The sequence below is a fragment of the Echinops telfairi genome, unplaced genomic scaffold (assembly GCF_000313985.2).
Source record: "Echinops telfairi isolate 266 unplaced genomic scaffold, ASM31398v2 ScPeMD7_3;HRSCAF=10, whole genome shotgun sequence".
Taxonomy (NCBI): domain Eukaryota; kingdom Metazoa; phylum Chordata; class Mammalia; order Afrosoricida; family Tenrecidae; genus Echinops; species Echinops telfairi.
This window is the reverse complement of record NW_022103899.1, coordinates 45,219,160-45,232,556: the sequence shown is the minus strand read 5'-3', so window position 1 is coordinate 45,232,556 and position 13,397 is coordinate 45,219,160. Positions and strand designations below refer to the sequence as shown.

Below are 13,397 nucleotides of genomic sequence, written 5' to 3'. Positions count from 1 at the left end.
CCCTGTGAACAACAGCACAAAGCCCTGCCCAGTCGCACCATCCTCACAATTGTTCCCATGCCTGAGCCCATTCATGCAGCCACTGGGTCAGTCCATCTCCTGAGGGCCTTCCTCTTTGTTGCTGCATGATGTCCTTCTCCAGGGACTGGTCTCTCCTGACAATAGGTCAGAAGCATTTAAGCAAAGTCTTGCCATCCTTGCCTCTGAGGAGCACTCTGGCCTTACTTCTTCCAAGACAGACTGGTTTGTCCTTTTAGCAGTCCATGGTACTTCTTCAGCACCACAGCTCAAATGCATCGGTTCTTCTTTGGTCTTCCTTATTCAATGTCTGACTTTCACACGCATATGAGACAGTAGAAAATACCATGGCTTGGGCAGGCGCACCTTAGTCTCTAAGTAGCATCTTCGCTTTTGAAGACTCACAGGGGCAGTTCTACCCTGCCCTGCAGGGTCTCTAGATAAGATAAGAATAATATAGTCTCTATCTGAGTTGGTATGGACTCGATAGCAGTGAGAAACTTTCTATGCACTATTAGCAAGCTGTCCAATTCCCATGGTGGGCCGCAGGACCTCATTGCATAGTCCTACCCAATCATTTGGTGGAACTTACAAGACCACAGTGAGGAAGGCCACATAATAGCCATTCATCGAACGGCAGCAGCCAAATGCACCCTCGGGTCAGGGCCCAGGGTCCTTATAACACCCAGTTCTGCAAGTGAGCCAAGAGGCTGAGTTTCAGGAAAATATGATGCCATGACTAGAGGCCAAACCAATCACCAAGGAGTATTTATGAGGGGGTGCCCCCCCCCAAAAAAAAGAGAATTTATTTTTTCAAAGATATATATTTAAATTTTTTTACAAAACAACCTTATCATTGTCTATTGATGCCTTCTTTGTTTTTCATTAAAAGATCATTTTATTGGGGGCTCTTACAGCTCTTATAACAACCCATACATTGATTGTATCAAGCATATTTGTGTATATGTTGCACCATTATTTTCTAGACATTTATTTTCTAGTGAGCCCTTGGTATCAGCTCCTCTTTTTTCCCTCACTCCCCCCGCACCCTCGTGACTCCTTGATAAATAATGAATTATTATTTTCATATCTTACACCGACCACTGTCTCCCTTCCCCCATGATTTCTGTCATTTGCCTCCATAAAGGGGGGATGGTGGTTATATGTCAATCACTGCAATCGCTTCCCTGTTCCTCCCCTCCTCTCCCCACCTTCCCCCTACACGTCTGGTATCGCTACTCCCATTCCTGTTCCTGGATTCCGAGTGTCGTGAGCTCTTGTTTGCACCTGTGCCCATGCTCCAGTCTAGCCCACGGTGAAAGGCAGGACTGGGGTCATGATAGTGGGGGGTGAGGAAGCTTCAAGGAACCAGAGGAATCTTTGTGTTTCATTGGTGCTTTTTTTAAATCTTTTTATTAGGGGCTCATACAACTCTTATCACAATCCATACACACATCAATTGTGTAAAGCACCTTTGTACATTCATTGCCCTCATCATTCTCAATAGATTTGCTCTCCACTTAAGCCCCTGGCATCAGCTCCTCATTTTTCCCCCTCCCTCCCTGCTCCTCCCTTCCTCATAAACCCTTGATAATTTATACATTATCATTTTGTCACATCTTGCACTGTCTGACTTCTCCCTTCACCCACTTTTCTGTTGTCTGTCCCCCAGGGAGGAGGTCACATGTAGATCCTTGTAATTGGTTCCCTCTTTCCACGCCACCCTCCTTCCACCCTCCCAGTATCACCACTCTCACCACTGGTTCTGAAGGGATCATCTGCCCTGGATTCCCTGTGTTTACAGTTCCTATCTGTACCAGTGTACATCCTCTGGTCTAGCCAGATTTGTAATTCCATCGGTGCTTTACTGACATTGATGCCTTCTTGATGTGAGATTACTTTTTGATAGAAAGCTCTTGAGTTAGTTCGTTTATTGTGCCAACCTGGCCTATAAACACATGTGGGACTAATTGAAGGGCAGAGGGATAAATGGCTCGGTAAGCCTTCCCTTTCTAGTTCTTGGGTCTCTTGCTTTGTGATGGTCGGACCAGGGTGCAGCTGCCTTAGCCAGTTCCCTGCTTCAGCTTGCAAGACATCCCTGAGGAGAAGCCACATGGACCTACCCTGATGCAGCCCTGGGCGCTGGAGCAGCCATGTGGAGACCCCTGCCAGCACTGAGATGCTTACACATTCACCGACTCGGCTTTCCTCCTGCAGTCGGCATCATTGCGTCTGCTTTGTGAGATGGAGGAGGACTTTGTGGATTGGTGTCGGACATATGGGTTAATGTTGGACTTGTGGGCTTGGGCAACACTGGCTTGGGATGTTTTCTTGATGCGCACTTAACCTTTATATAAAACTCTCTCTTAGGGGCCTCAGGGAGGAGATGAGCCAGTCAGGGTGTGATGTAATAATGATGAAAAATACAACTTTCCTCTAGTTCCTAAATGTTTCCTCCCCGCTCCCACTACCATGACTCGAATTCGACCTTGCAGGTCTGGCTAGACCAGAGGATGTACACTGGTACAGATAGCAACTGGGAACACAGGGAATCCAGGACAGATGAGCCCTACAGGACCAGTGGTGTGAGTGGTGAAACAGGGAGGGTAGAGGGAGAGTGGGTAGGAAAGAGGGAACCGATTACAAGGAACTATATGTGACCTCCTCCCTGGGGGACGGACAACAGAAAAGTGGGTGAAGGGAGACGTCGAACAGGGCAAGGTATGACAAAATAACAATTTATAAACTATCAAGGGCTCATGAGGGAGGGGGAAGCGGGGAGGGAAGGGAAAATGAGGACCTAATGCCGGGGGCTTAAGTGAAGAGACAATGTTTTGAGAATGATGAGGGCAATGAATGTACAAATGCGCTTTACACAATTGATGTGTGTATGAATTGTGATAAGAGTTGTATGAGTCCCTAATAAAATGATTTTAAAATAAATAAATAAAATGGTCTGCCAACAAAAAAAACAACTCTCTCTTATACATGAGTTTCTGTGGATTTGCTTCTCTAAAGTACCTGGACTCACACACTCTTTTTTATACAAATCTGAGTGTCACTGGGTTTGTCTCTCTAGACACCCCAGCCTGACACAGCGACTCTCCACAAACATCCTTCCTCTTGGAGACAAAGGGGCTGCTGGGCTCCTGTCACCCCAGAAGCATTCCAGCCAGCACTAGAGGCCAAGGCAAGGGGGTCTCAAGGCTCTGTTAAGGTCAGACCTGGGACTTCACTTCTACTCACCTCTCGTCAGTCTGAATGTAATCATCAGGCCATAATTAGCAGTGAGGAAGGCCAGAATCTTTGTGACGGCCAGGTGACTGTAATACTCAAGGAAGAAAAGAAACAAGTAGCTAAATAGATAGGGGGAGGGACCACTGCCAGCCTGTTCCATGATGGTTTTTTTTTAAAATTGTTTTATTGGGCTCTTACAGGACTTCTAACATTCCGGACATCCACTTTATCAAGCATATTTGTACATATGTTGCCATCACCATTTCCAAAACATTGTCTACCTGAGCCCTTGATATCAGCTCCTCTTTTCTCCCCTCCCACCCTCCTGAATCCTTGATCCATAACCTATTGTTATTCTTATTTCGTATCTTACACCGTCTGTTGTCTCCCTTCATCCCAGGCTGGGGCAGCAGCCTTCTCCCCAGGTGGACGGCAGAGCATGCCTTTAACCAGAGCCCTCTGAGCCCCAGTCTACAGGTTTTCCAGGACATCCAGTGAGCACGGCTCCTCGGCAAGGGGCCGGCAGCTGAATTGGAACTAAAAGCCAGACACACAGGAACTCGCTGTGTAAATGACAGCCCAGCCCGTGCTGAGGCTGCACACTGGACACACACGCTAAGGAGATCAGTGTGGGACCATCAGGGAGATGCTGGCCGTGCGGGGTGGCGAGGAAGGTAGCGTGTGTACAGTCTGTTCTGTGCCTGGCTTGGCTACCAAGGCAGCTCAGAGCAGAGGGGTCGAGGCTTTTCAGGCCCACGGCCTTGCATATCTCCTCTGAGTCCTTCCACCATCTGAGGTTCCCCCTGAGCAGTAACTTGAAAATCCCATCATCCAGGACCAGCTGGGGCCAGGCTGCAGGGATCCAGGCAGTGGGAAGGAAGTTGCACTCACCCCTGCTTTATGCTAGACATATGGGAAGGACAAACTCTCCCCGGCTCTACTTTCATCCACATCCCGAAGGTAGTCTGGGTGCCGTGAGGGATGATGGGAAATGTGGTCAATACATTCAGCAGGAAACCCAGGAATCCTTTCTGTTGCATCCATACACTGCAGGGCCAGGGCCTGGGGTGGAAGAGGCTAGAAGGAGATGGGGATGGGAGGGGCAGGGAGAGGGGACCTGGAGCAGCTGGTCAGCATTCCAGATTTGGATATTGACTCAAGCCCCAGGAATGCGGGGGGGAAGGGGGGGGGGAGGCGGGCGGCCACCAGAGCTGGGCTAGGATCCCACTGGCTCCAGGACGGCAGGGCCAACACATACAGAGGGAGGGGGTGGGAGGCTTCAGCACATCCGGACATTGCGCCCAACCACAGGTAGGAACAGGTGTCTCCACTTGTGGAGAAAGGTGGGCCCTGAGTCCTCAAGGCTACCCCTCACCTTTGGGGCGATCTCCAGGGTGCCCGGGACTGACATGAGAAGACAGAGCTGGGCTCCTCCAGGGACCACTCACAACCCCCTTGCCCCTCTTCTGAACACTCAAGGGAATGTGTGGAGGATGAAAGTCAGGCCCAACCCATCTCCTTGTGCCTGACAAAGATGACAGGCCCTTCGAATGGAAACCTGGGAGTCTGAGCCCCCTGCAGGTCCCCACAATTCTCCAAGGGCTTCTCTTACATAGAGCCTCACCTGGCCTGTCCTCAAAGACCCAGGAGGTAGCTAAAAAGCAGGCATCAAGATCCCCCTCCTCCACGGACCCACTCCCAACTCCCAGGCCACTGGGCTCCCGGCAGCTAGGCGGATGGATCCCTCCCTCCCAGCAGCCTGACACCCAATCAGAGGGAAACAGATCCGGACAGGCAGGGTGCCAGGTGCTGGGCCCAGAATAGTGCTGCTCACCACAGGTTTGCACGCATTCGTTCTTCTGGGTCCTCGCTGGCTGCATGGAGCTGAGCTAGAGCACGCACTGTGCAGGGTACAGGGGTCCCAGGGCTGGGGTGGGGGTAGGGGGTGAGAGCTGGGACATCCGGGGCCCAGAATGAAAGCACACCGGCAAGAGAGAGAGAGAGAGAGAGAGAGAGAGAGAGAGAGAGAGGTGTGTATGTGTATTACGCTTGGGCTGTCTCTATGTATGTGGGTCTGTGTTTGCATATTTGTACATAGGTAGGTGAGCTTGTGTGGTTCTGCTTGTGTCCGGGAGTGGTGGGATCTGTGTATGTAAGAGAGTGTGTGTGTGTGGGGGGGCTATCTATGTATTGATATGAATGTCTGTGTGTGTGCTTATGTGTGTATTTATATGCGTGTATGTGTCTGGGTGTGTGTCTGGATGTATGTGTATGGCTAAGTATGTATTGATATGGATGAGTGTGTGTGTGTGTGTGTGTGTGTGTCTTGGGGAGGGAAGGAGTTGTGTCTGGAGAACTTGGAGCATTTCCCCGCCATCAGACACTCTCCCCACAGACCTCATCCTGAAACAACCCTGGGAAGCTTGAGCATCAAGGTTGGTGGGTCTGCCCCTCCCCCGTGGGTCTAACCTCCCACCTCCCCTCACCTCTCTGGGCCCCGTCTCCTGTCCCTCAGCTGGCTTTCATTGCCTCTCTCTCCCTCACTGCCTCACTCCTTTTTCCAGAAACCTGTAGTTTTAAGACATGGCCCCCAATCCTGACCTCACCGCTTACTAGCTGTGTGATTTGTAGCAAATTGCTGAACGTCTCTGCACTTCAGGTCGCTCCCTAGGTAAACAGCCATGCCTCCCTGATGGGACTGCTCTGAGGGTTGGATGGGAAACATGGCAGAGAAAAGCCCATGAGAAGCTAGTTGTAAATGTTAAATATTATGCATTTGTTTTGCGACACCCCCCACCCATGGACCAAATTGGCCCCATTCTCCCTTCCAGACATGAGTTTCCTAGAGCCAGGCGAGAGTCCCTCGTGGCCCTCACCGACCATGGCCACCAGATCAGACCGAACCCGTGGGAAACAGGGGGCCAAGACCTCGAGATGGACAAGGCAGGAGGCTGCGGAGGAAGGAGAGCCACCAGGCCGGGGGGAAGGTGAGGCCAAGACCAGTTCTGGGGAGGTGGGAGGTGGCCATGGGAACTTCAGATCATGGGTCTGTCCACTCCACACGACCCAGCCTTCATCTTGCAGGGGCTCAGTGTGGCCTATCAGAAAGATAGCCCCGAGCCCATCTCTTGCTATGCGACTCTCTGAACCTCAGCTTTCTCACCTGTAAATGGGGCCCCTAGCAGCTGGGCGTCCCAAGTACTCTGGAAGATGAACTTCCTGACCGACCTCCCTCCCCTCGCCACAGGTTCCCCGCCCAGGCCAGCTGCTTCGTCCTCTGGGCTAGAGGCCACATTCCTCAAGACCACACCCTTGGCCCAGGCTGCTCCCCTGGCCTGGGCGGGCACCCCACCAGCAGGCTGGGATTTCCTGCAGCCTGACTATGCCATCTCAGCCGTGGGCTCCAGCACAGACGAACTGGAGCTGAGCTTAGAGCTCCCTGTCACAGCAGCCGGGGAGTGGGAGCTCGAAGACCTGGTGGATGAGAGGGCAGCCCCGTGCCCATCCCCAAAGGCCCTGCTGCCTACGCTGGGCTGGGATGATGAGCTTCAGAAACCTGGGGCCCAGGTGTACATGCACTTCATGCAGGAGCATACCTGCTACGATGCCATGGCCACCAGCTCCAAGCTGGTCATCTTCGACACCATGCTGGAGGTGAGCAACAGCTTTGCCCGCCAAGCCAGTCTCCTCCTCGCAGCCCTGCCCTCACCACCGCCATGGCCCTGGGCACAGCCCCTCCCAGAGCTTCTTGTGAGCCTCGTGGAGCCCAGTGGAAGGAGAGAGGGTCCCTGGTTAGCACGCCCTGGTCTTTACTCACTGCTCCCAGCGACGCCCGGCCTTAGTTTAATCGTGAGGTCCCTGTTTCAGAGCACTGCTGGGACAACCCACTGGAAACAGCAACGCTTTACAGACAGAGAGGCGAGGGCAAGACACGGCAGGGTCGCTCAGGACAAGGAGTGGGAGGCTTGTGGGAGCAGAACAATAGGAGGAGCTCAGGTCCTTGCTTTCCCACTGGTCCAAGCTCCTAAAGGTCTGTGATTCTAGGCTGGCCACTCGGACTGCAGAACGGTGTTTCCCCAAAGCATCGTATATGGACTGCCTACCATACGGGGCGGGGTTCTCGTGGTGCACACACAAACCCTTGTCTCAGCCGCTTTGCACTTGTTTTCAAGTGTATTAGAAAAATACAACCAGCATGTTGTTTATTATCACTTAGGATGATGCTCAAAGTGAGTCCGTTTAAAGTTTATTGGGGAGGGGGGCAGGGTAGAGTAAAGATTGTATAAATAATTGTACCTCTAAGACTTAGACTAGTAAACATTATAAAGTCCATACACATTCTAGCATGGTCTGACATTTCGAAGGCCCCGAGAGAGGGTCTCATGGAAAGGTCCCGGATGGGGACAGCAGGGAGATGGGTGGATCCCCACTGACAGGCCGGTGAGTGAGGAGAGGAAGGACCATCTCAAGAGTTACCCCTCAGCCCCCTCCCCCTACCCCCCACTTCTCCTCAGATCAAGAAGGCCTTCTTCGCCTTAGTGGCCAATGGAGTGCGGGCAGCACCTCTGTGGGACAGCAGGAAGCAGAGCTTCGTAGGTGAGTGGGGGCCGTGGAGGTGGGGCGTGTGGGGAACAGAGAGGAGGGGCGTTGTCAGGCTTGGGCAGAGCCTCAGGTTGAGCTAAGCAGGGGCCCATAAGGGGAAAACCTATCCCAGGTCTTGGGGTGGCTAGCTGGGAGACACAGGGTCCCATGTCTAGAAGATGCACGAGACCCGGTTAAAGGGTGGAAGACAAGAATGTCACTTGAGCAGACCACGATGGCCTTGACCCAAGCCTTGGTACTTTGGATCACTTCACGCACATGCAAAAGTTGGACAGGAAGTAAAGAAGACCTCAGAGGGAGTAATGCACTTGAGTGATGGTGTTGATGGAAACATTGGCTATGCCACGGACTGCCGGAAGCAACCTATCGGACCTGGAAGAAGTACACCCAGAGTGCTCCTTAGGAGTGATATATCTGGCAAGGCCTGGCTCATGTACTCTGGACACGTTATCAGGAGGAGGGGCCAGACCCTGGGAAAGGGCATCCTGTTTGGTCAAGTAGAAGGTCCTCGAAAAAGAGGAAGACCCTCACTGAGATGGACTGACATTGTGGCTGCAATAACGGGCTGAAGTAGAACAACCATTGTGAGGACAGCCCCGGGCAGAGCAGTGCCTTGTCCTGGGGGCCGGTCCTGACACATCCTGACACATCGCTTGCCTCTCTCCAAAAGGTACCATGCTGAGCTTCCTCTCTTCCCTCCCCTCCCCTGCCCTCCCGCAGGCATGCTGACCATCACGGACTTCATCTTGGTGCTGCACCGATACTACAAGTCCCCTCTGGTGAGGATGGGCTGGGAGTGCTGGGGCACTCAGAGGGCCAGGCAGGGGCAGGGAGGGGAGTCTGTGTGCCTGGGCCCTGCCCTGCCCTGCCCTGCTCTGCAGGCTCATGTCTGACTTTCCGGAGGTCTATCCATGTCTCCAGGTCCAGATCTATGAGATTGAAGAACATAAGATCGAGACCTGGAGGGGTGAGCAGGAAAGGGGCTTAAGGGGCCTGGGGTGAGGTGGGACCAAGGACCCAGTAAAAGGGCCTTGTAGTCTCCTGGAGGGAGCTGGGAGGGTGGGTGCCTGGGGGTCGTGGACCGGTGACTGAGGGTGGAGATGGGGAAAATGGATTGGGGAGGGGAGGTGGACCTGATGCTGCTTTTCCCCTGCAGAGATTTACCTGCAAGGCTGCTTCAAGCCCCTGGTCTCCATCTCTCCCAATGACAGGTAGTCCCTGCTGACCCCCACCCCCACCCCCACCCCTCTAGCCCTGCACGGCCCCCTTCCCAGCCTCTCTCCTCCGGGACATCAGGGCCTCTTCTTTGGGAAGTAGTCAAGGTATCTCTCCCCACGCTGCCCCACCTCCCTCAGCCTGTTCGAGGCCGTCTACGCCCTCACCAAGAACCGGATTCACCGCCTACCCGTCCTGGACCCGACTTCCGGCGCTGTGCTTCACATCCTCACCCACAAGCGGCTGCTGAAGTTCCTGCACATCTTTGTGAGCAGGGGAGGGGACCCCGGGCATGTGGGGGCGCCCAGGGAAGCTGAAAGCAGGGCGCTTGAGCCCGATAGCCCCTTCCTTTCAACTCCACCCAGGGCGCCCTGCTGCCCCAGCCCTCCTTCCTCGCCCGCACCATCCAAGAGCTGGGCATCGGCACATTCCGAGACTTGGCTGTGGTGCAGGAAACGGCACCCGTGCTGACCGCGCTGGACATCTTTGTGGACCGGCGTGTGTCTGCGCTGCCCGTGGTCAACGAAACTGGTACCGCTGCCCAGAGAGTCCTGAACCAGGCTGGAGGCGGAGCGAGGGAGGGCTGGTGGAGCGAGGCTTTGTGGGGGGGCGTGAACTTACAAGGCCCAGCGTTCCGGCAGATGGTTAAGGGCAGAGCTGCTAACCCAAGGGTCAGTGGTCCGCCAAGATGGCACAAGAGAAAAGGCCTGGCAGTCAGCTGCCGTGGATATCACGGCCCAGGAAACCCCATGGGGCAGGCAGTTCAGTCTGTCTTCTAGGGTCAGTATGCTGTGTCTCTTTAACTGCCTTTGAATCTGGAAGCATACTCGCCCTCTCCTTTCATGTTCATGCCATCGAGGAGCTGAAAAAGTGGGTCAGTTGGCCTAGAGAGTGTCCCAGCTCCAGGTCCTTGACCTGTTCCTTGAGCAGATACAATAAGGGCCCAATTCAGGCCACACAGTCAGGGCCAGGCTATTTCCCGGGAGATACAAAGGACTCCTATTGCATCAGGTCAGGTCCACACTGTCAGGGACCTTCCTGCGGGATGCCAGAGATGGTGCTGGACAAGGGAGGGGTAGCTGATGCCTCTGATAAAAAGCCAGACACCTGGGAGGTGCCAAGTGCAGAAAGCTGCCCCAGGGTGTGGATGTGAGCCTCTTCCCTCTCCCCTGCAGGTCTGGTCGTGGGCCTCTACTCCCGCTTTGATGTGATCGTAAGTGTCTGTGGGGTGTGGAGGGGCATTGTGGGGGCACGTGTGAGGGTACTTTGGGCTATCTGTAGGATGGGAGACCCAGTGTCGGGGTGAGATCTGTGTCGAGGGACTAGGGGGTCGCCAAGAAGGTCTTCTCTTTCTTGCTCTGTAGCACCTAGCAGCCCAGAAAACCTACAACCACCTGGACATGAGTGTGGGCGAGGCCCTGAGGATGAGGACGCTGTGTCTGGAAGGAGTCCTTTGCTGCCAGCCTCATGAGACCCTGGGGGAAATCATCGACAGGATTGCCCGGGAGCAGGTACCCCACGCCCAGCGCCCCTCCATGTAGGCCCCCAGCACACACGGCTCAGCCCTGCTAGGAAGTGACGCTGGTCACCCCTGTACCTCAGGGACGTGCCCTGCCCTCCCATTTCATGCGCAATCTCTTGGTATCCAGTAGCTGGGCCTGTCCGTGAGGCCCTCCGCGTTAAAGGCGATACCAGCTGATCATCTCCAGAGGGGTCACAGCCGCCTCCATTGGTTCTCAGGGCACACGCTCTTGCCCCCTCACTTACGCCTACATCACATTGTCACCCCTCATTCTTTTGTTTAAATATTTTTGGTGAAAACACACACAGGAAAATCCACTCCCAGCCGATTTCTAGGCACCATGTTCCATGACATTGCCTACAGTCTTCCCCTCATGTCACATCATCGTTCTTATTACTCCTGCCTTCTCGTTGGCCTCCCTTTCCCTGAAACGCCCTACCTGCCAACCTTGTCTGCGTCTGGAAGTCGCTGTTGTCCATTTGGTCTCATAGAGAATGATTTCTCAGTTGTTTTTGTTTTTAAAAAACATAGCACTCCAGTGTGACAAGTCTCCCCCTGAATCTTGGTGCCAATCTCCTTAACTGCCATGGCTCTGCAGCTCTGCCCCTAACTGGCCCCCTGTGGATCCACAGGTACACCGGCTGGTGCTAGTGGATGAGACCCAGCATCTCCTGGGCGTGATCTCTCTCTCTGACATCCTTCAGGCACTGGTGCTCAGCCCCGCTGGCATTGATGCCCTTGGTGCCTAAGACTATCGGAGTCCTCACTACAGGCCACCTTCCACACCTGGAAGTCAGTGGAAGCAGTTGGGGGACTTGGCCTTCAGCTGCTTTCCCCCAACCCCATTTGACTGTTCAGCTCTGGTTCAGGTAGGCTCTGACCTGGGCCATTGGCCTCGGCAATGAGACCAACAAGCTCTTGGTCTTGTTGGGCTCCCAGATCTCAGATTGGGGCGCTTTGAGGATGATGGTGACCCAGCCGATAGCCGAGCAGCCACCTGGAGGCCATAAGTGTAAGGACTCACTGGGGTCCTGTTTTGAACTAAGGCTACAAAGGCCCTCCTACTAAGGGTGGGCAGAGGCTGGGGTCAAGGTGAGGATAGCAGTGTGGTGGCAGATCAGCTGGGAAGATTTGCCTGCTCCCTCGCATTCAATTCTCATCTGCTTGGAATTCCGCTGGAAGAAAGCAAATAATAAACCTTTGTTGAATGGAATTTCCATTCTCGGTAAGAACTAAGGCTTAAACCATCAGTACCCTGGGGAGGTGGGGAGGTATTCCACCGAAGAAATGCTCATCCATAAATTCTACTTGAGCTCAGACGTTTTCCAGAGGGCCTATTTGCTATGTATTCTAGAAGGGTAGAGCATAAATTCTGCCTACTTGGCAGTGGAAGGCAAGACCAAGGTTCCCTCTCTGAAGGGTCACCTTCTTCCCTTCTCTCTTCCTCGCAGTCTTCTCCAGCCCTCCCTAATTGTCCATGCCCTGTTTTTGCTCCCAGAAGCCCTTGGGAATCCCCAGTGCATCATGGGATGATAACACTAAAGAAAACAGCTGAGTCAAGCCTGGAGGTCCTTGAAGCAGGAGCACTGGGATTGCCTCAGGGCCATCTTTGCTCCATGCCCATCCCCAACCCCTTTCCATCCGCTTGGGTTGTGGCTGACTGGGCCCAGCCCACAGGTTTAGTCAAAGGCTCTGGATCCCTTGATTTCCGGCTGACCACTAGTGTCCCCAGCTCCTGGAAGCCCCAGGTGCCCTTTCCCCATGGACTCAGCTCTTTGTGTTGCTCACCACTCCACTCCTACTCTCCCAGCACTGTCCTCTCCCAGCCCCTCCGGGGTCTCCACGGAGCTTCTAAACCAGTTATTCTTAGTGCTGCCTGCTTGAGGGGGGTGGGGGTGGGGGAGGGTCTCCTTCCAATCTGACACAGGAAAGGCTTTCGCTTGAACAGGATTCTGCGTCCCCAGTAGTGACCTTTTATACAGATCTCTGAGAATGAACAATCCCCCAAGCATAAACAAATAAATAAAACGCAGCAGTCCCTTGACTTGGACAACGTAGCTTTCACTTAGAAATTAGGGTGGTCACTAGACCTGAGTTTGAGGCAAGATCCCTGTGCTTTCTGAATTCAAAGGCAAGAAGGAAAAGCTATAACAGGCACACACTGCAGGTGGCAGCAGCGTTCTCTTCCATGGATAGTGTTCTTCCACCTCAATTAGGTTTTCGATTACATACCACAAAACCACAAAGAAAATATTCATCTTAGTTACATATGTAACAGGAATAGGCAGGGGTTTGTTCCCTGAGTTGGGGCTGACTTAAGGGCACCTAGCAGCAGTGGCATATTATAGGTGGTGCCACTGGTAGTGCAATTGGTTAACACTCTTGGCTCCTAAATGAAAAGTTGAAGGTTTGAGTCTACCCAGAGGCACCTCGGAAGCAAGATGTGATGGTTTACTTTTCAAACTATTGGAGACGCTATGGTGAGTCGTCCCACTCACACCCTCGCTGGGGTGCCGTGGGTCAGAATAGACTTGACAACTGGCATATAGTAGGTGCAACTCAGTCTACAAACTCTCATCGGCAAGATATAGGAGATGACCTTTGTTTTTCTGTAACGGAATGTAATTTTGCTATCAAACTATTTCAGCAGGTGGTAGAAATGAACTCAGTCGATTTGGGGTCCCCGCCCCCCTTGCTTTGGGTTACGTTTTTGAGGGGAATCTTTAGGTAGTATAAGCCTTTGTTCCTCAGTCATTGTCATCCATCCGTTCAAATCAGACTCTGTTAAGACATCCTCACTCTC

The 13,397-nt window shown here is 53.2% G+C and overlaps 1 protein-coding gene across 3 annotated transcripts; it reads left to right on the top strand.

Moving 5' to 3' along the window:
• The first annotated feature begins 5,123 nt into the window (after positions 1–5,123).
• PRKAG3 (protein kinase AMP-activated non-catalytic subunit gamma 3) lies at positions 5,124–13,397 on the top strand. 3 transcript variants are annotated; one of them, XM_045296991.1, is made up of 14 exons: positions 5,124–5,165; positions 5,651–5,690; positions 5,820–5,926; positions 6,087–6,242; positions 6,503–6,909; positions 7,770–7,851; positions 8,578–8,636; positions 8,779–8,824; positions 9,014–9,068; positions 9,213–9,339; positions 9,438–9,603; positions 10,248–10,285; positions 10,437–10,583; positions 11,227–13,397. In XM_045296991.1, the coding sequence occupies exons 4-14, from the start codon at positions 6,089–6,091 to the stop codon at positions 11,341–11,343; spliced, it is 1,398 nt and encodes a 465-aa protein (XP_045152926.1). In that variant the 5' UTR covers positions 5,124–5,165; positions 5,651–5,690; positions 5,820–5,926; positions 6,087–6,088; the 3' UTR covers positions 11,344–13,397. The 3 variants fall into 3 exon arrangements, 2 of the variants coding, with proteins under 2 accessions (XP_045152926.1, XP_045152933.1); XR_006680742.1 differs by lacking the exon at positions 5,124–5,165 and having other exon boundaries at positions 5,517–5,690; positions 11,227–11,463; positions 12,046–13,397; XM_045296998.1 differs by lacking the exon at positions 5,820–5,926 and having other exon boundaries at positions 5,127–5,165.

What these genes read in the sequence shown, in the direction of transcription:
- PRKAG3 (XM_045296991.1), top strand. Translation starts at nt 6,089, where the DNA reads ATGAGTTTCCTAGAGCCAGGCGAGAGTCCCTCGTGGCCCTCACCGACC. An exon ending in TCTTCGACACCATGCTGGAG is followed by an intron (nt 6,910 to 7,769) that starts GTGAGCAACAGC and finishes ACTTCTCCTCAG; the next exon opens with ATCAAGAAGGCCTTCTTCGC. An exon ending in GCCCGTGGTCAACGAAACTG is followed by an intron (nt 9,604 to 10,247) that starts GTACCGCTGCCC and finishes TCTCCCCTGCAG; the next exon opens with GTCTGGTCGTGGGCCTCTAC.